The 19,818-nt window shown below is 45.1% G+C and overlaps 3 protein-coding genes across 4 annotated transcripts; 1 reads left to right on the forward strand and 2 right to left on the reverse strand.

The window, feature by feature from the left end:
• Positions 1 to 708: 708 nt before the first annotated feature.
• On the reverse strand, positions 709 to 8,876 carry sytl1 (synaptotagmin-like 1). 2 transcript variants are annotated; one of them, XM_071920166.2, is made up of 15 exons: positions 8,757 to 8,876; positions 6,948 to 7,071; positions 5,705 to 5,856; positions 5,473 to 5,596; positions 5,339 to 5,396; positions 5,199 to 5,235; positions 5,082 to 5,122; positions 4,760 to 4,876; positions 4,392 to 4,558; positions 4,154 to 4,256; positions 3,587 to 3,748; positions 3,071 to 3,149; positions 2,811 to 2,910; positions 1,847 to 2,052; positions 709 to 1,181 (listed from the first exon to the last, which is right to left on the reverse strand). In XM_071920166.2, the coding sequence occupies exons 2-15, from the start codon at positions 7,067 to 7,069 to the stop codon at positions 1,039 to 1,041; spliced, it is 1,611 nt and encodes a 536-aa protein (XP_071776267.1). In that variant the 5' UTR covers positions 7,070 to 7,071; positions 8,757 to 8,876; the 3' UTR covers positions 709 to 1,038. The 2 variants fall into 2 exon arrangements, with proteins under 2 accessions (XP_071776267.1, XP_071776270.1); XM_071920169.2 differs by having other exon boundaries at positions 8,762 to 8,837.
• Positions 8,562 to 13,089, reverse strand: cd164l2 (CD164 sialomucin-like 2). Its single transcript, XM_078290539.1, has 8 exons — positions 13,011 to 13,089; positions 12,463 to 12,549; positions 12,135 to 12,227; positions 12,000 to 12,041; positions 11,557 to 11,716; positions 11,219 to 11,321; positions 8,762 to 8,914; positions 8,562 to 8,576 (listed from the first exon to the last, which is right to left on the reverse strand). The coding sequence occupies exons 1-8, from the start codon at positions 13,087 to 13,089 to the stop codon at positions 8,562 to 8,564; spliced, it is 732 nt and encodes a 243-aa protein (XP_078146665.1).
• A 3,013-nt stretch (positions 13,090 to 16,102) lies between these two features.
• On the forward strand, positions 16,103 to 19,310 carry gpr3 (G protein-coupled receptor 3). The gene is made up of 2 exons (XM_071920118.2): positions 16,103 to 16,341; positions 17,650 to 19,310. The coding sequence occupies exon 2, from the start codon at positions 17,674 to 17,676 to the stop codon at positions 18,664 to 18,666; it is 993 nt and encodes a 330-aa protein (XP_071776219.2). The 5' UTR covers positions 16,103 to 16,341; positions 17,650 to 17,673; the 3' UTR covers positions 18,667 to 19,310.
• The last annotated feature ends 508 nt before the right edge of the window (positions 19,311 to 19,818 follow it).

The raw sequence follows: 19,818 nt of genomic DNA on the forward strand, positions 1-19,818 counted from the left end.
GAAGGATGTTTAATACTTTGAAAAGGTCCTTTTAAACCTATAATCTAATAACACTTTTATTTTGGAGGCCACATCGCTTAACTTCCGCTCTTGTTCCTGCCATCTGTCTTTCAACGGTTTTGATTTGTGTCTAAGATCGCCATCTGCTGGAGAGGAGTTCAGACCTGATATGATTAGAGGAAGTTCACTCCACTGCTTCTGTTTTAAGAATCTCCACAAAGTTAATCTGTCATGGAGGAGATAGATACAGGATGAAGAGTAGTGAGAGAGTACAGATTACAGGACAGTGTCTTTCTCTCTTTGAGGTTTTGGCCTTATTTGTTATTTGTGCAATTTGCCCGAAAAGCACATAGGATAGTACCTAGTCTGACCACAAGGTGGGAGCCAGCATCAGCAAGGTTGAGGAATAACAGATTGCATGTAATTGTGGGCCTATTTTATCCCATCTAATTACAAAAATGGCTTCCAAAAATGGCTCTAGTCCATAACACTTATCAAAATAATCAGATTACACACGCTCCCAGGGGGGAAAATACTGATTAGGCCCATTTTTCTGGCTTAGTCATAAAGGCATTTGAAAGGACAGGTGTGGTTAGTAATCTCTCTGTATTACCTTTCGAAAATAACTTTCCTATCTCTGTCTATTTGATGTCATCTCCTGATTATCCACACAGATTAGATAAATAAGAACACTAAATTATTCATCAGTCCAGGTTGAATGTTTAATGACTAAAGTACAGCAGGATTACAAAGGCACTTCTGGCAGGTAGGACACTGGATTAAACCAATACATACAGGAAAAACATTGAATGAACATTCAAACATTGATTGGTTTTGGTTTCACAACTAAATATTCTATTTATGATCTACACCATTAATTCACGATATTGCACCCCTACCTGACTCCTGTGTGTGTGTTTGTGTCACTGTGAGACAGAGGTTAATTCTGACGATATGTTGAGGATGTCTATTCAGTCCATTAGATTAGTTGCGTGTGCGTATGTGTGTGTGCGTGTGTGTGTGTGAGGTATGTGAGAGTCACTCGGACCGGTGTGTGAGGTTAGTTCTGATTGGTAATGTTGTGTCTATCCAGCGGTTTGGGTTTTGGATCATGGAGGTCCAGACAGCAATCTCCTCTTCTGTGGAGTCCATCCAGATGACGGCTTCACCGTAGCTCTGACCTGCCATACACACACACACACACGCATGGGTTATAAATATATGCACCAGTTTTTGTATAATACAAGCATCTGTGATACATGCTTATATAAAACACAACACTCACAATGAGGATGTGCATGTTATGGGAAGCAGCTGGAGTCTACATTGAGTGTCTTTATTATTACAATATGTTGGGCCAGTGCCGACATTGAGTTCAAAACACCAAAGCAATGACCAATGGTGTCCCCAAAATCAAGAAAAACAAGAATCTTACTTTTTTATTAAATTATTACTTTAAAGAGTAACTAAACCCTCGACCACTTTTGTGGGTTTGCTGCCATCTAATGGTTAAAAGTGTACTATTGCAATTGCCATCTGCTATTAGCTGATCTTTGGTGCCAGGTGATGTTACCTTCTGTTGAGTACGACAGGTGGTGACATCACCAAAGATCAGCCAATGGCAGATGGCAATTGCAATAGTACGCTTTTAACCATTAGATGGCAGCAAACCCACAAAAGTGGTCTAGGGTTTAGTTACTCTTCAATAAAGCCTACAATCTTGTGTTCCCCCCTCATAGGGAGTGAAGCCTTTTCCGTGTGTGTGTGTGTGTGTGTGTGTGTGTGTGTGTGCGTGCGTGCGTGCGTGCGTGCGTGCGTGCGTGTGTGTGTGTACAGTATCTCTCACCAGTTCCGGGGCTGAGGCGGACCCCTCCCAGGATGTGCGTCTTTAACCCTTCGCGCTGGCAGACGGTCAGCTCAGCGCAGGCCTCTCTCAGGTCGCTGGTGTGGAAGCCATCGTACACCATGGTGTGGTTGTAGGTCGGGCTGATGGAGCGCTTCACCACCCGCGTCTTCTGACCGCTCTGCCGGCTGGCATCTGGGAGTATATAGCTGGTGGGGCGTACGGTAGGATTATGACCACAGTCTAATTCTGATTCAAAGCAGGATTCCTTTCAAGATTGAAATTGTGGGTATATATACACGGGTTCCATTTGTCAAGTGATGAAGAAACTGTAAATACTCAGGCGGTACTTAGGTGGTGAGATTATATTTGTAGATTTTTAGGCTAGATTTCGCACTTGAGGAAAAGAGCTAAGTCGGCACAGTATTATACTGAGTTTATTCCCCTCTGTCTACTAGAATTGACTTGGCAGTGGTCCCACAGTTTAATGTGGGCTGTGCTCAGTTCTGCTTTTAAGTCAGGTGTCAGACTAAAACATGCTGATCACAAATATGCATGAAGTGGATGGAGAAAATCATAATGACTCACCAGTGAGTTTATATATCATGGACATGCACAGATGTGTGCTTGTGTATTAGTTTCCAAGACACATAACTCATGTTGACCTTGCTTCTTATGTACCTTCTTCGATACTGTAGAGGCACACAGCTAATCTGACCCCTGACCTTTACTGTCTAAATTCTAACCTCTGACAGAGACAAGGGGTCATGGAGGATCAATGGAGGAACAAATGTAAAAATATTACAATTTGAAATATTTTAGTCATTGGAATCATCTATGTTTTTGAAACATATGGACTGATGAATTTCAGGCAACATTTTTTTCCAGCATGGATATGGATCATTTGGAGTGACACAGATTGGCCTACTGATGAAACATCAGGGAAAGTGACGCAGAACTGACGTACCTTTTGACATAAGAGTCTACAGAACCGCCTTTGTTGGACAGGAGACCTTGCGCCTCCCGCAGCCAAATATGAAGCTCTCCTGTCAGAGGCAAACCAGCACCTTCACACATGCAAAACACACACACACACACACACACACACACACACAGGGAGTTTATGAGGCATAGGAAGTGATTGAGGTATAGAAAAGAATGTGTGTGTGTGTGTGTGTGTGTGTGTGTGTGTGTTTGTGCATGCGTGTGTGTGTGTGTTCTACTCACCCTCAGATCCCTCTGGGATGAACTTAATAGAGAGCAAGATGGTCCCACGACTGCTAATGGAGTCCGGACTCAAATGAACCTGCGAGGGAGAGAGGGAGGGGGAGCGGGGGAGTGGGGGGGACAGAGGGGAAAGGTGGGGGGGGGGGAGGTTGGGGGGGGTTGTCGCAGGGAGAGAGAGGTTACAGAAATGAAAAAGATAAAGGCAGAGGGGCGGATAAAGGAAGAGGGAAGGCAAGAGAAAGCAAAAGGGAGGGAGACAGGAGTGTGGAGGGAGAAAAAGATTTAGGTTACGTAAAACCTTAGTTGAAATTCACAGCATGTCTCCCTCTGCCTTCAGCTCTCCCAGACAGAAGAGACACTCCTACCACATATTCTGTGTCTTCCACTTGGCTGTACAAACTGATGTCTGCTGCACAGACACTGAACAAATGTAGTTATATGCCTCCAATTTGTTGGCGAATATTTATATTGTGCATGCAAATTTGTGTGACTGTGTGTGTGTGTGCTGCTCCCTACCCGTGGCTGCAGGTCATACCACAGCGGCTGTGAGGAGGTCCAGTCCCAGAGGCCCAGACCCACCTCCACCTCCCCCAGGAACACGTTCCTCCCCAGGGACTCGGCGTGCCACACAGACAGGTTCAAGGTCCGACCCCGCAGCTCCCCGACACGCACCTTGTACTAAGATGAGAAGGATCAGGATCGCTTTAATTCCTCAAGTGCATCGGCTGCACAAGGAATTTGACTGGGTTAACTGGTACTGACACATTACAGCACAGTTACATAACAGAGGACACACAAAGCATTACAGGACCTCACATATACGGAGGTGAAAACACGTATAAAATGTAATTGAATATAATATTTTGAATACATAATATGCTGTATAGAATATACAGAAGTAGCCATTGTTCCCTTTTCAGCCGTCTGGTAAGTGGAAGTTTGAAAGATTCTATCTCTATTCTATCTCCACCAGGGCTGGTGGAGGAAAGCTGCAGGATAATGCAGGATGAGGGACTTCCATGATGGCTGCCAACATACAGTATGTAATATATGAATGAGAGAGAGTAGGGAGGAGTTCCTCACTCGGAGCGTCTGATCGTAGACTGGGTTCAGCGTCTTCTTCTTCACCGAAGTTTTCTTCTTACTGTGACTCGACTTGTCCGGCAACAGATAGGTTTTTACATATCTGTGAAACACACACACACACACACACATCAAGTGTTTTTGACTGATTTCGAATTTGTGGTATTGTTGCTGTGAACTTGTGAGCATGCAATATGCACACACACACACACACACACACACACACACAGTCCCTCACGGGTCGGTGCGGTTCTTGCGCGCCGTAGCCAGGTCCTCACAGCGATACACTCTGACTTGTAGCTCCTCCTTCGGGGTGTCGTAGACCAATGAGAACTGGATGCGGCCCCTCACTTCCACCACTCCAAACTCCCCCGAGCTGAACAGACTCATCATGCTGCCACTGAGCTACACACACACACACACACACACACACACACACACACACACACACACACACACACACACACAAGAACAGAGAATACATACGTCATTGCCCTGAGCTGAGTCATCTTACGTCACTACCTAGTTAATTAGAGGTGCGTCCGTGTGTGTCTGTGTGTGTGTGTGAGAGAGAGAGAGAGAGAGAGAGAGAGAGTGTATGCATACCGTGTAGCTGGAGTGAAGACTGCTGATGGAGCTGCTGGTTTTCAGAGAGGTTGGATCCGGATCTGTCACACTGCTGGACAGAGAGTCAGTGTCCCCATTGTGACAGTCAGAGTCTTCCTGTACTCACACACACACACACACACACACACACACACACAGCATTGTTCTCAGATACAGCGTAAGAGTCTAAGAGAAAGATATTTGATCGTTTGAGAAATGCAAGTCATAGGAAGTGGAAAAGTTCAAACCAGCAGGCATCGTACATAGACTCTATTCACAATAATATTGGTAATTTGTGAGTGTAGGTGTGTGCTACAATCACCTCTGTTTCCTCCGGGTGGCCATTACTCCTGCTTACACACTCTAGTGGAGGAGAAAGATGAGTTAATAAGGAGAAGAAGAGAGAGAGACACGGAGAGTGACAGAGAAAACGTCATACCTGTGGATGAGGAGCCGCTGTTTGTGTCCTGAACTTGCTGGAATTGAAAAGGATTGTTCAGAAAACATTATGAACGACTTTTTCAAGCATGGAAAAAAACAGACACACACACACACACACACACACTCACACACACAAACCTGTGTTAGTGGACTTTTTGTTCTGGGTGTGGGTTTAGGTTTGACACGTTCCTGACTCCTGAAACAAAGGTAGAAGTTATCAGTAATATGAGTAATATCAAAACCAATGTACTGTAATGCTTTCCCTCACTAACCCTCCTCTCTCCTCCTCCTTGCTCTCCTCCAGTCTTCTCTCCACATCAGCGGAGGGGCTGTTCTGGGCGCTAGTGGGAGAGGTTTCCTCTGTCTGTCCATTGAACAGTCCAGTCAGGGGCGGATCTGTTACCACGGCAACAACCACAGAACCATCACTGAGATATCCCTATGACATGAAGAAAACAACCCCACGGGGCGATGATAGTAATACCGCACGGGCTGACGTCTGACCTTTGCCCTTTGTTCTCCTGCGGCGTATGGTGGCATGGACGAGGTCACAGCTCAGCTTCCGGTCGCGATGGCGTTTACTGCGCTCCTCGCTGAACCACGACCCCGTCAGAGAGCGCAGACGTGTCGGGTCTGTCTCCGTCTGCTGCAGTGTCCTGCAGGGTGGACACAGGGTCAAGTTACACAGCAAACACTCCCAACCTTACTGCTACTAAAAGTCAATGGAATGTTTTAGTTCAAGTAAAGATTTTTTTACAAGGTTTTCATGTAACAGCAAAAATACATTTCATACACTTTTCCTTTGATATATCCACTAATATGACATTCATGGATTGAGCAAGCATAATAATGATTCACTTCATTAGTAGGCATGATAATGATTAGATTAGACCAATCATGCAATGCTATGCTGATCAATTACACAGAGAAAGGATGGGAGGTGCATGTCTCTATCATTTATTAGTTTTAGGATTGTTTCAATCATTGGCTCGACAGTCTATGATGAGCTCACATCAGGGGGACAATATATCTATCTTGACTACTACACTTCATTCATAAAGGTATATTTCAAGCAAGCATTCAACTAAGGACCAGAGGTTCTATGGAGTTCTCTGAGCATAACCGCAGATTGGGAATTATACAATTATTATTATTATTGTTATACAAACATTTCTTGGAGGCAAAGCTGTCCTGGAGGCAGAAATAATCTCATTGGTTGAGTTACACCTAATTGGGCGGAGCCAAAGAACTAAGCAACATTACACTGAAGCCCAGTGAAAAAGGCAGGAGGTAAGAGAGGAGGAAGCTAATATTATGAAGCCTATAGCACTCTTGCTACTGACTGAAAAAATGCAATCTAGCCATACTTGCCTATGGCTATCTATGTAAGCTAGTTACCCTGCTAGCTTACATAGCCTGCTGGCCTTCCAACATCATGAATGTCATGGTCATGAATAAATGAAAAACAGAAGTCACTGACATGTTTTGTTTTGGTTTTTTTGACCAGAGTTTCTTCTTTGCCATTTCACCTTGCCAGTTAGCCAACGTCCGCTCTGCTCCCACTCCACTTTCATCCACTGATGTTTAATTTGACCAATAAGACTATTTCTTCCTCCAGAACAGCTCTGCCTACATGAAATGTTTGTATAACCAAAAGTCCAATCTGCTGGTGAACAGGATTACTACAGCACATGTTAGTGTTTTTGGACAGCTCAGGCATCTAAAGGGATAAATAGTCACCTCTGACCTTACACGGCCCTCATCACAGCGACGCAACTCCAAGTCACGTTGCAACACTTGCAGGATGGTCGACTGCTCCTCCTCTGTCAGGTGGCTCAGATCAAGCAAGTCATCGCCTTCTCCCTCCATCCCTGAATGAGAACAACAAGAAGAAGAAGCAGAAGAGGAAGCAGGAGACTGTTCAGAACACGCACAGTGAGTAATATACATGCTAACCATACTGCGTACTGTTAGTAGCCTACTGTTTAATCACATGTAGTATGTGAAAAATAAATATGCTATATTACAATTTCATTCAATTCAATTCAAACCATATTCAAGGCAAAACTCTGTCTATTATTGTCTATTATTGTCATTATTTCATTTAGTGTCATTCAAAATCAGAAGACATTTCAAGTAGGATAGTGGAGTCAAATGTTCCAGCTAAACCATCCAGTATGGTTTGAAACCCTGTGTGCTCCAGTTGTTCTGGTACTCATCAATTCCAATTCAACTTAGGAAATTTAATTTGAAAAAACCAACAGGAAACAGAATTGAAATCAAATTGGAATTTCAGGAAGTTGAATTTAATACAATGAGATTCAGTGAAATATATAATTATTATATTCAATACTGAATATCATAAAATGTTAAAGGGACCTTTCAGGTGGTATTTGATGCATAACATGTGATCGTAATACATGCATTATGATTGAATGTATTTGATTTGTTTAACTGTCTTTTATTTGATTCATAATGTTTGATTTATAATGTTTAGCAAGTCAAGACAACCTCTCTTAGAAGTAGAATTTCATGGAATTTAAAGGAATTCAGTTCTGTTTCCTGTGAAATTCAGTTCCAATTCTGTTCCCTACAGCTGGGTGCAATTCTAGCTCCAATTCCAACTCCAGAAATTGAATGCATGCATTCTCAATTCAATTCATGAATGGCCCCAACCCTGGCTGTGCACATGCAGGTATTCCTACCTGGCTCAATGACTTTCATCCCCTTCTGCTATACTGTCTTCTGAGTACTGTCTAATAAAGCAACAACAAAAGGCTTGAAAATAACCTTACCCTACTGGTTCGACACCATAGTACAGTGGAGCATTAGGACATATAGGCAACAAAGAGGTAGCAAGCTACTATATGTAATAAGATAACCTGCTGGACCACAATATAGCGTGTGTGTGTGTGTGTGTGTGTGTGTGTGTGTGTCCACTGCCTAACCCTCAACTTCCCTCAGGTGCAACCTACTTACCTCTGAATAATTAACGCATGCGCAAAGAGATTCTCTTGTCCAAGCGGTTAGAGGTGTTTAGCAAACAGGATATGAATGCAACAACTGGCTCACACAGCTTTCACAACAAGACCCTGACGAAAAAGCACTATAATATTCATATTATAGTATGCCTGTGATAGTCGGTAACAGCAGGTTACAGTGACCTTTTCCTGTTATGTTTTTTTTTTTTTTTTATCTCCTATGACCTCACTACAATACTCCTATGGGGAGTTTTTGCTGTGATATTTGTATAGTATCCATCTAAAATTTATTAGAGGATTGCTGTAGCTTTAGGTGAGACTATTGTAATGCTTTAATGCTAAATTCTTCAAATACCAATGAGGTGTCTAGACATGCTTAATTACATGAAGCCTCCCTGGGGGAACACATTACAGGCCCGTGCAACACATTTAAAGATATATAATCCTCATCATGCACACCGCGAGAGACGGGACACCTGTCGACACTTGGATCAAATGTTAAACACTCGCCTCTCACTTTCATAAAAACATAGTACACACCCCCCTCTCAAAAAAACAAACTGAAACCTCGTTACCTTACTTCACAGCGTCCGAAAGTTCCATCTGTGAGAAGTTTGGTGGAAAGTTGTCCCGAGTGCGGTGCGTGGAGGCTGACGCGGGCGGTGTGCTGAGCAAACTCAGTGAACACGCCCTCCGCCCGCCCGCCCCGCACAGAGCTGCACTCAGCTGGGAGCTAAACACGAAGCGGAACAAACAAAAAATACAGAGGGGGAGAGTGACACTGTGCGTGTGCGTGTGCGAGTGTGTGTGTGTGTGTGTATGTGTGTGTGTGTGTGTGTGTCAGAGCTTTAGTTTGATACGGTGTGTTTGCCTGTTTGTGATACGGCGCATACACACGGATGTTTTACCAGATGGCTGGGGGCTGGGTGGAGGCGCATGGGACAACTTTACTCCTTGTAGCAGTCCACACCTGCTAAACACACACTCCGAGTCACACTTAGGCTACCGCACCTCCTCCACTGTGTACACAGACACACACACGCGCACACATAGCCTGCACATACAACAGACCGCTATACCTGTTTTAAAGGAGAAGAGAGAATAACTTAACAATGCATGAAGCCAGCCTCAATTTAGATGTGGACTTGTGATAATGTAGGCCTATGTGAGCTGAACTTCCTTTCTCTATGGAAGTGTAGTGTGTGTGTGTGTGTGTGTGTGTGTGTGTGTGTGTGTGTGTGTGTGTGTGTGTTGGGGGAGGGAGAGTTCAGAGAGAGAAAGACCTGTATTCAGTCCTTTGTCAACAGACTTGGATGACAGCCATGTCTCTGCCCCGTTGGGAAACGTTTTATGTTGGTTCATTCAAGCCTGTGTGCATCCTGGCTCGGCGGAGGGTGCACCCATCCAACCAGCCTGCACCCCATCAAGGCCTCCATCACGGCTCTGTCACTGCTGCACACCGGGGTCCATGTTGGCTCACAGATTTGTAAGGAGTAATAGGTGATTCTTATCTGCAGATCCTGTAACTGCTTCTCTGGTCACACCCAGATTACAGTGGAATCGGCTCATTCACTCCGCTGGCATACCGTACTTAGGCAAACATGCACCCAACAGGCCAACACATACTGTACAGTCTCTTACATTGATGAACTGGTGTCACCCTCTCATCCGCATACAAAAATGCACACCTGCAACGCGCATTCACGCACATGCACACACTCAGAGAAACTATTCCTATTTAGTCCTCAGTGTGTGAGTTTATTCAGGCTGACAGCCATTTCAAACATTTTTGTTTTAAGAGCATCAAAAAAAAATCCAAACAGTTCAATCACCCTGCCCATCCTGAGCACAAATCACCACACTCATATTAACCCAGTTCACCAGCATTAACATGAATAAACAGGACCACATCAAATCACTTTCAACACAGAGAGACGGGTTGAGGCTAATATGCATTCAATATAAATGTGAATGTGAGCGATCAAAACAGAAATCTCCCACATGAAAGTCAATCTATAAAAAAAAGACTCAAACCCATCCACAATTTCAAACAAAAACACACACAAAGACAAACCAAGTGAATAGTGGTGGAGCCAGTATTTGAGCGTCTGTAAAATGTAATTCTCTATGGGAATGGTGCCCAAAGTGGGGTCTGGGAACCTCCAGGGGTCCTTGAGGGGGTCCCATGGGGTCCCCAGACAAATGTGGAATAGTTTAATGTCACTATTGTTTCACTCACTACAAGTTAACACAATGAGAGAAATATATAAGGATGACTACTTTAAATATAGGTTTCACTGCCTCTTCCCCACATACAATAGAAAGTTATGTAATCCTATTCTAAATCACAAATACATACAAACATATTCTCAGATTGGTTCTTTGGGACAAAATTTTATCAAATGGAGGTCCATGGTGTAATGCATATCGATTTCAGGGTTCTTGATATGAAAAGGTAAGTAACTTGTCTGACTTCCTTTCAGCAGAATCACTTATAACACTTTAGATTACATCTCCTTTTTCCCATAATTACATTGTATTTGCACAGTAACTAAATTTGATGATGAAAGCTGATTTGACACAGCTAATTGTGTTGTTGTAATAGGCCTATCACTCAACTGTGAATAATTATTGGTCAGACTTAAAGTAAGACTTTTTGGTGGGTTTGGTCATAAAAATACACCATTGCAAATAGGGAGAAAACCAGAGCCCAGTATATGTCTCATATTTTGTTACTGTCTAGGCTCTTCCTCTCTTTTGTCAGATTGTATGAATACTAACAGTAAAATTGCCTCTTAAATGTAAATACCACATGAACACCATCACACACATGCACAAACACTCTTTACACAACGCAATATTCTAAGAAAAATTCCCACTTATCCCTAAATACTTCACAAACACACCCATCCCACAGGGGTAAATATGGGGACCAAACCAAACAGGATGGGGCCTAGAAAAAAAGACTCCTGTCGTCACCACACGATGAGTCACTGCTCCGCTCTCCTCCACCCTCATCTCTGCGCCCTTCATTCACCTTGTCTTCACTGTGGCTGCTCTCTGCGAAGGGAGAGAGAAGTTTGAGACGGACAGATGGGGCGAGCAAGGAAGAGAAATTGGGGTGGGGTATGAGCAGAATCCTAAAAAGAAGTGTAGAGTGTGGGGTGTGGAAGGTGAATTTCGTTATATTTTGGATGCTGTGTGTCACTCCTGCCACCAGAGGCCGCTGTGGCACCGACAGACCATCTGCCTCTTACACAACGACACCCAAACACATTTGCATGCACATGTTTGAAACTGAGTCACACCAAACTCTCTCTCTCTCTCTGTCTCTGTCAGTCTGTCTCTCGCTGACACCTACATGCACAAACTCACATAGGGTCGTAGTTGCTCTGCTCTTTAGATTTGAGGAAGCGCATGGCGAAGAAACCCCCAGCCTGCACACACAGCACCAGGATGATGCCTCCGATGAAACTGGACATGTCAAACTTGGCCTGGGAGAAGTCTGGTCCCGACTTGGGGCTACTGCCATCATCTGGAGGGAAAGGGCAGAGTTTGATTAGGTCACAGTGGATGGAAGATATTTTGGGGAGAAAGAAAGGACTTTTTTTTTCCAAAGAGAGGGGCAGTTTCTGTCCTCATAGAGAGGGGAGAAGCAGGGAGGGTGAGTGACAGGGGTTTTAATAATAGTTGGAGATAACTGCCAGGCATTTGGGAACATTTTACTCAGCTCTTATGGGAACAAAAGATCTCTGACGCAAGAGAGAGGGCGGGGGAGGGGGGGGGGAGGGGTGCTGAGTAGAGCCGGTGCAATTCACCTGAGTCACCTCCGCCTCCTCCATCAGCTACAGTCTCTACAACTGGAAAAGACACGCAAAAAAAGAGTTACTGAGGTTGCAGACAGATATCTTGTGTGAATTTGTATCGGTATTTGAAAACACAGTTTGTCCCACCTGTGCAGATTTCAGAAACTCTGGTCCAACTACAGTTCATTGAACTGTCTGTCGAATCGCCCTCATCAATCATACATATGCCTGTATCATTACCTAGGACAGAAAGAACAAGCATTTTAGTATGTGTGTGCGTCTGTGTGTGTGTGTGTGTGTGTGTGTGTATTCCTGGCATACTGAATAATTTACTCATCTAGTACAAACCAGGGAAGCTTATGTTACAGCAGCCATGATGATTGAATTACTATCAGAGGTCAGTGGTGTGTGTGTGTGTGTGTGTGCGTGTGTGTGCATGTGTTTGTGTGTGTGTGTGCATGCGTGCGTGTGTCACCATTGGGGCATAGCCTCCAGACACAGCCAGTCAGGTTGAGGATGGAGTCGCCAACACACATGTCACATGACTGAGCTTGAGAACAATCTGGAGGAGGGACAAAACTGACAGTCAGTGTGAACTGTCGGTCAATCACATTGATTGACAGACGCACAATGATCTTCCCACAGAAAGTTCTAACGGGCTTAAATTAGCGCAAAACGTCACATTAACTTAGACAATGCCGGTATTAAGTGAGTTGGCAAAGACTGACTGAAGTAAAGCTGAAGAAAACACATTAGATTCTCATTCACTCCTCACATTTTCACTCCTTGTCAGTTTGTCAAAAAACATTGGAGGTTCTCACATCGGACCGTCTTCACAGTAAAGTAGATAAGAGGAGGGATATTATCAAGGATGGACCTTTGAAGTAGATCAGATCAGACTGAAGGAGACAAGGACAGAAGTCAAGGAAAGGAGAAATAAAGTGTAGGAACATACTCTGACACGGAAGTAACACGGAGACAGTCAAAAGTAAATACGTATAAGACACATGGATGCGCCCCTACCTGACTGTGAGTATGCAGCGGTCACCATTGCTAGAAGCAGCAGTGTGGAGCAGAGGGCTTTCGGTACCAACCCTCGCATCCTGACAGCCACAAGTCAGTGGGTCTACTGACAACACCCACACCTACTACTGAGCAGCAGTTAGCGGATTAGAGTGAGTGTCAGCAAAAAGGTTGTAGATTTAGATAGCTTCAGTAAGTCTTCAGAGAGTATCCAAAAGTTGTTAATGGAGATGATAGCTGGGGAAATGGTTCCAGGCTAGGACAGAGAGAGAAAGACAGGAGACACAGAGACCTGTGTAACATGAGAGACACCTAAACCTGGTTCCCTGGCAACCGACCGGCCCAGCTCTGCCCTCCTGAAATACACACCGCCCTGGACAGACTGACACCTGTTTACTTCAACGGGCTGCAGACAGAGGGAGAAATGTATGTGTGCGCACACACACACACACACACACACACACACACACACACACACACACACACACACCTGTATTCACACATAGGTCCCCATAGCGGCAGGGGGGTAGGGGTACTGACTACCCAAGCTGAGGGAGGGCCCCTAAAGTGTCTGGACTAAAATGCCTTTTGTGGTCATCACATGTATATTTATAAATATTTTATACTTAATATTCACTGTGCTCTGGGTTTGGTTGCAATCTACAAAACTGCAAACAAATCAACCTTTCTCAAAAATATGATACAGCATCTGTTGTGTTATCTGAGACAAACTGGAACAAGAAGGAATAAAATTTGGCTATTTTTCTTTTTTTTGCAGTGCAGACTAAAACATAACTGTCCTCTCTAGACAGATTTTGAACTGCATGCATGGGGACTGCTGGTGAAAGTTTGGTTATGACAGCTGATTAACACTATCATTGTATTGCCCAAAAGTATAGTTTCGATTAGGGATGTGTCCAATCATTGCTCAGTGAATGAATGTGTGGAAGTATTTGAGTTGTGGATGGGTTGACATAGATGTTTATCATATATGGAATAATGGTGGTGTGGAGATGAGAGGATGAGAATTATGGGCCCCCTCTCAGCATAGGGCCCGTAATTCCTAGCTACGCCCCTGCACACACATACGCAAATAGCCTACACCAATGCAAGCGCTACAATGCATTGACCTTCAAACTGCTGCTGCGTGATGCAAACTTAGATGCATTGAGTCATAGCCTTTGCCAAGCCCTTAAATCAGGTCTATAGTCCAGCATCACGACGCTGTTATATATGTAACGAATCCCACCACCTCCTCCTCATCTCCTCAACTCCCCCACTCACACAGACGTTGCTCACGCACTCCTACATATTTCTTTCGGGCACCTCCACACTCGCACATCTTCTCTCACACATTGCCTGGGTGTTTCTACACTGCTGTGTGTTGCAGGAGGGGGGGTTGGCTTGTGTGTCGGTTTGATAAAAAGGGATATTCCGCAGTCTTAGGCGGTAACGGACACGATCTCCTCCTCCGGTGCTCCCACTGCTGGTACAAATCGATACACCGGCGACAAACAAGCTGATAGGGCTGCAGTTTACAGCCCGGGCGCTGAGAGGAGTTGTACCCCAAAATATACATGAACAACAGAATAGACATTAAACATAAATACAGAATCCATCACAGTGTGCAATGCATTAGACTCGAAGAACTGACAGAATATTCCTATGATATTCCTATAGTAAGTTATAGTGACATCACATCCTAGGTTATGGTATTTGCTGTGTATGCATTTCATTCATTCATTTAATCTTTATTGCAGACTTATGGTCCATAGAAAAGAAAAAAAAAAAGAAATAGAATGAATAAAATAAAATGTAGCCTACATGTATTATAATTACAGTTAATTTGGTATGGGTTCCAGATTTGACATTAAAAGGTCTTTAAATGCTAAGAGCTGTGTCTGGAATGTGAATGTAGCTGTGATTTAGAGCAGGTCGGTAATATAGGTTACATTACTGGAGGTGACTTGTCTTGCAGTGACGTAGCGCCGGGTTTCATCGACCGGAAGAGTGTCCTAATATGGCTTCAGCAGGTTCCCCCAGTTAGCGCATTGATTTGCGCGGCCACGTAGCCGACAGTCCAGCCCGTCCTGCAGCACCCACGCGCGCTATTAAACCGGGGAAACCATGAATTCCCTGCTGCTCGTCGCTGCAGGGGACTGTCAGCGGACTGATGTCATTAAGATGTATAAGATGTGTTTCTGTGATATGCGAATCAAATGATAAATCAGAGAGGTGTGAATTCATCAAAGTTAGATAAATGTCTCGATCCTTAGGTCTGACGTTTTGTCGGCTTATACACAGCAGCCTCTCCAATGGCCAAGGACTATTCATTTGGCCCTGAAACTTTCAAATGACTTCAGGACTAACTGATCATAGTCACCTACACACACTATGAAACGTCCAACGTTAAAGGTAGTAGTAGTGATAATAATAGGCTAATTTATCTCAACTTGCGAGCAAAACTGCTCTTTATACTCATTTAGGTGGATAGTTTGCACTCCAAGTGTCTAACATGCACGACTAAATGAATCCGTTTCCCTGACAGGGCATCAAATAACAGTATGCAGCAGATTCACGCAACGACCCCATGAGTCACAATGCTGCGTTTCAGCACCGCGGACAGCGCCACGCGTCCCAGCCCGGAGCTGTTTCCCCATGCGGAGCCCCTCCCGCACAGAAAACAACTTCCTCCCATCCATTCATCTTGGCCCCGAGTCTTATTAAGAAAGAGGCTGGCAGTGTGTGTGTGTGTGTGTGTGTGTGTGTGTGTGTGTGTGTGTGTGTGTGTGGGTGTGTGTGTGTGTGTGTGAGAGAGAGAGAGAGAGAGAGAGAGAGAGAGAGAGAGAGAGGAGAGGGAAATGGGTCCATTGGTGCTCATTATTTACAAGAAATGAGAGCGAGAGTGAGCCGCAGTGGGAGGGGCGGGAGAGATGCCGCATTTTTCTGAATGAAATTACTCCATACACCCCCCTCCCTCCACCATCCTCTACGCTGGCACCTCATTGGTCGAGCCTCCCAGTCGCTGACGTCAGACAGGCTCTCTTGTGGAGGTGTCCGCACGCAGGAGCATCCAGTCTGCCTCCCTAAGCGCTCTGGAAAGCTTGAAGAAGAGATGCAAGCAACGCGAAGTGAGACCTTGGTGTAATTTCGATAAAGGCAGGGATACGAAGCTGTCTAACACACCGGGACTATCGCCGTTATTTAAAGTGATACAGAGCATCAAAGCGGATAGGCATCACGTCCCCTCCATCCCTTGCCTTGGATCATAAAGGGTGCTGATCTTTTGGAGTCTCGGAAAGGAATCAACGAATCGCGTTCATTGGATAAGGTAAGATGAGCATTTCACAGCATCTGTATGTGCATGTGTGTGTGTGTGTGTGTGCGTGTGTGTGTGTGTGCGTGTGCGTGCGTGCGTGCGTTCGGGACATCCTTTGTGGTGCAACGAACCTGCGATTGTATTATACAACGGGGTCTTCCGCACCAGGACGTGGGGTCTTCCCCGCACACTGGGATGGGAGGGAGGGAAAGGAGGAGGAATGCTTCTAGCCTACCGCACAAACCGCACCACTTGTATGACCAAGACAAGAATAATTGGAATCTTAATCCAAAACAATGTGAGCGTATTACAGATTAATTTATTATGATGTGGAACGTCCGTTCAGTACTTGGCACATGCAGCAGGGAACATTTCGGCGTGCACTGCAACTGAACGAAGCATGCTGTGCAGAGGCACAGAACGTGCACCAGAGAACAGACAGTACAGGCAGTGTAAACAAACTCATTAAGAGGCCACTTTGGCGAGTGATGGCCCATTTCCTCAAATAAAACAACCCGAGGACGTGAAATTAGTGTAATAGGTTCATATCATTTTCAAGACATGCAGTAGGATACAGTGTGCCCTAAAATGTAAGCTACAATATCTGTCCTAGATTCAAACCGTCCACATAGTCAAGACAAGGCCCCGGGATCACTAGAGGAACATCATGTTCGGACATCCCGAGGAGGCTTGGTCGGGACCGATTATCTGGTAGCGTGAGGAGTTTTCAATCTTAACAACACAGATCTGAACCACCCTGATCATATCAAACATGTTTGATATTTACAACCCGCCCGGCCCTGAAGTGAGTGACTATCACAGATTCAATTCAAGAATGGAGACCGCCAATAGCCAATGAGAGCCCAGTTTACAGTGAGGGGAGGCAGAAGAATGCTATTAAAAAGTTATAGCCCAATGATAATATTTAATGATAATAATGCTGGGATGATAATCTCGAAACTCCTGACCTACAATGAGTGTAGATTGTTAGCCTAACTACCATTCCCTTTGTTCTAATGAAGCCTACTCACCTCCAAATAAAACCTACAAAACAAAATCAGTGAAATCTGTGAAATATCAGTCAGGATTTTTAAAGTCGTGTAGTGTGTCCCCAGCCTTAAGATGACAGTGTATAAGCTCTTAAGCTCCTCATCACCCTCCTCATTAAGTCTTCTGCTATGCGTGATGTCACATCCGGCCTCCAGCACCTAGAGGCTGAAACCACTAACCAGACAGGAAGGGCTGCTAAATGGACAGATAGAGTGATAATGACCCATTGGAGCTAATGTCAGCATCTTTCTCCTTCTTCTCTCTCTTTAGGTGGTGTGTGACCACTGACCAGCCATGATCCTGAATGCCTCTGATCTGGGCTGGGAGGAGTCTTCAGGCGCCGGCCCGTCCCTCTCTCCGGACCAACCTGATAACTTGCCTCCATACCAAGTGCCCCCGCTCAGTGTGTGGGGCGTGGCCCTGTGCGTTTCAGGAACCCTCATCGCCGCTGAGAATGCAATAGTCGTCACCACCATCTTGGCCACGCCCTCTCTGCGCGCCCCGGTTTTCCTGCTGCTCGCCAGCCTCGGACTAGCGGATCTCCTGGCAGGCGTGGCTTTAATCCTGCACTTCCTCTTCCTGTTCTGCGTGGAGCCCAGCGATTGGTCCGAATTACTGACCTCAGGACTGCTGGTGACATCGCTGACCGCCTCCCTCTGTAGCCTGATGGGTGTCGCCCTGGACCGGTACCTGTCTTTAAGCCACGCCCTCACCTACGGCTCCAGCCAATCCCGTCGCCGAGCTGCCATCCTGCTGCTGCTTGTCTGGGTGGGGGCGTGTGCTATAGGGGCGGGGCCCGCAATGGGATGGCACTGTCTGAGAGAGCCAAGTTCCTGTTCTGTAGCACGACCTCTGACCCGGACATACCTATCGCTGCTGTGCAGTGGCTTCCTGGTGGTCGTCATGGTAACCTTACAACTGTACGCCGGGATCTGCCGCGTCGCTAGGCGGCACGCCCACGCCATCGCCACCCAGAGGCACTTCCTCACTGCCAACCAATCATATGCAAGCAAACACAGCAGTGGGAGGGGCTTCTCTCGGCTGATCCTGGTGCTCAGTGTGTTTGTGGGCTGCTGGATGCCCTTCTCCCTCTGGGGGTTGCTAGGCGACGCGTCCAGCCCTCCGCTCTACACCTATGCCACCTTGGTGCCAGCGGCAGGCAGCTCCTTGCTGAACCCCCTGCTCTACAGTCTGAGACACAAAGACATTCGCAAGGTGCTGCTCCAGGCGTGCTGCCCGCACAGATACACACACAACACACACATACACCACCCTGTAGATGTGTAGACTGCCAGTCCATTGCCCACAAACCACACCAGACATATCAATATCACTGTTTGCCAAGATACACACATAGCTACATAGACTGCCGTCTAGACCCAGAACATTAAGTCAGTTTGGATATACACACACACACATTCGCGCACACACACACACACACACACACACACACACACAAATTGCACTTGTCCAAGAGATGGAGTCCATCTGTAAATCAGAAGCAATCAGAATGTACTGAACTGTCCTGGCTGGCAGCCATCTTGGAACAGCCACAGAGACTGAATGTACTGTCTTGTGTACTTGTGCCTCATTCTGTCAATTGTAACTCCACTGGATCCCCAGACTGAAACAATCACAGGATCCTTTATATCTGAATGCACCCAAAAAAGTGGATTGACCATCTGCACTTTAAGGAAAGGATGGGTTTAAGTTTAAGCTTATCACAGTGTAATGACATCAGTGATCCAAAGGCCAATTTTATTTACTTGAATGCCTAGAAAACACAATGTTCTAGAACTCTGAGATTCTATTTTGCACATGCTGTAAAAGGCACTTTGAAAGTTACTGACCATATGTTCATGTTGCACAACCTTTTTGAAATGACTGAATATTTTATAATGATGAATAATAAATATGCTTTTTCTACCGGGTGATGTCAGTATTCTCTCTTGACTGGTGCTGTGGCTTTTAGTGTTTCTCTCTCTCACTCTCTCTTTAACTCGATTAAGAACAGACTGATGTTGTATCCTAAATAATTTGGTGGCCAAAGCAAGCTTCAATGTTATTACCGTCACTCTGCACTCATCGTGTCATTTTAAATCTACAAAAGCAATCTTGGAAGGAGGACAGAGCGATTATGTAAGATGGATTTTTCTCTTCTCCTCCTCCTCATTTTCTCAACTTTTTTCCCACAGTCGATTCGTTTTCACTCCCCCGGGCCCCACACAGTCAGCACTGGGCACATTTGAAACCATTGACATTAAAAGGATGTATCATGGACAGAGAATTTCTTATGATTCTTTCGGTCATCCTGGATTAAGGCTGACAAGTTTGAGAGCCCGTGTTCTTTTACAAAACGTTATTCAGTCATTATTGAAACATCCAGCCACATTTTCATCACAGCATATGTTCTATTCAACCGTTCACATGGAAAAGAAA

The sequence above is a fragment of the Centroberyx gerrardi genome, chromosome 19 (assembly GCF_048128805.1).
Source record: "Centroberyx gerrardi isolate f3 chromosome 19, fCenGer3.hap1.cur.20231027, whole genome shotgun sequence".
NCBI classification, from domain to species: domain Eukaryota; kingdom Metazoa; phylum Chordata; class Actinopteri; order Beryciformes; family Berycidae; genus Centroberyx; species Centroberyx gerrardi.

What these genes read in the sequence shown, in the direction of transcription:
- sytl1 (XM_071920166.2), bottom strand. Translation starts at nt 7,069, where the DNA reads ATGGAGGGAGAAGGCGATGACTTGCTTGATCTGAGCCACCTGACAGAG. An exon ending in CAAAAAGTCCACTAACACAG is followed by an intron (nt 5,236 to 5,338) that starts GTTTGTGTGTGT and finishes TTTCAATTCCAG; the next exon opens with CAAGTTCAGGACACAAACAG. An exon ending in GTCTTCACTCCAGCTACACG is followed by an intron (nt 4,559 to 4,759) that starts GTATGCATACAC and finishes GTGTGTGTGTAG; the next exon opens with CTCAGTGGCAGCATGATGAG.
- cd164l2 (XM_078290539.1), bottom strand. Translation starts at nt 13,089, where the DNA reads ATGCGAGGGTTGGTACCGAAAGCCCTCTGCTCCACACTGCTGCTTCTA. An exon ending in CGCTGCATACTCACAGTCAG is followed by an intron (nt 12,550 to 13,010) that starts GTAGGGGCGCAT and finishes TCCCTCCTCCAG; the next exon opens with ATTGTTCTCAAGCTCAGTCA. An exon ending in CAGAGCAACTACGACCCTAT is followed by an intron (nt 11,322 to 11,556) that starts GTGAGTTTGTGC and finishes ACTTCTTTTTAG; the next exon opens with GATTCTGCTCATACCCCACC.
- gpr3 (XM_071920118.2), top strand. Translation starts at nt 17,674, where the DNA reads ATGATCCTGAATGCCTCTGATCTGGGCTGGGAGGAGTCTTCAGGCGCC.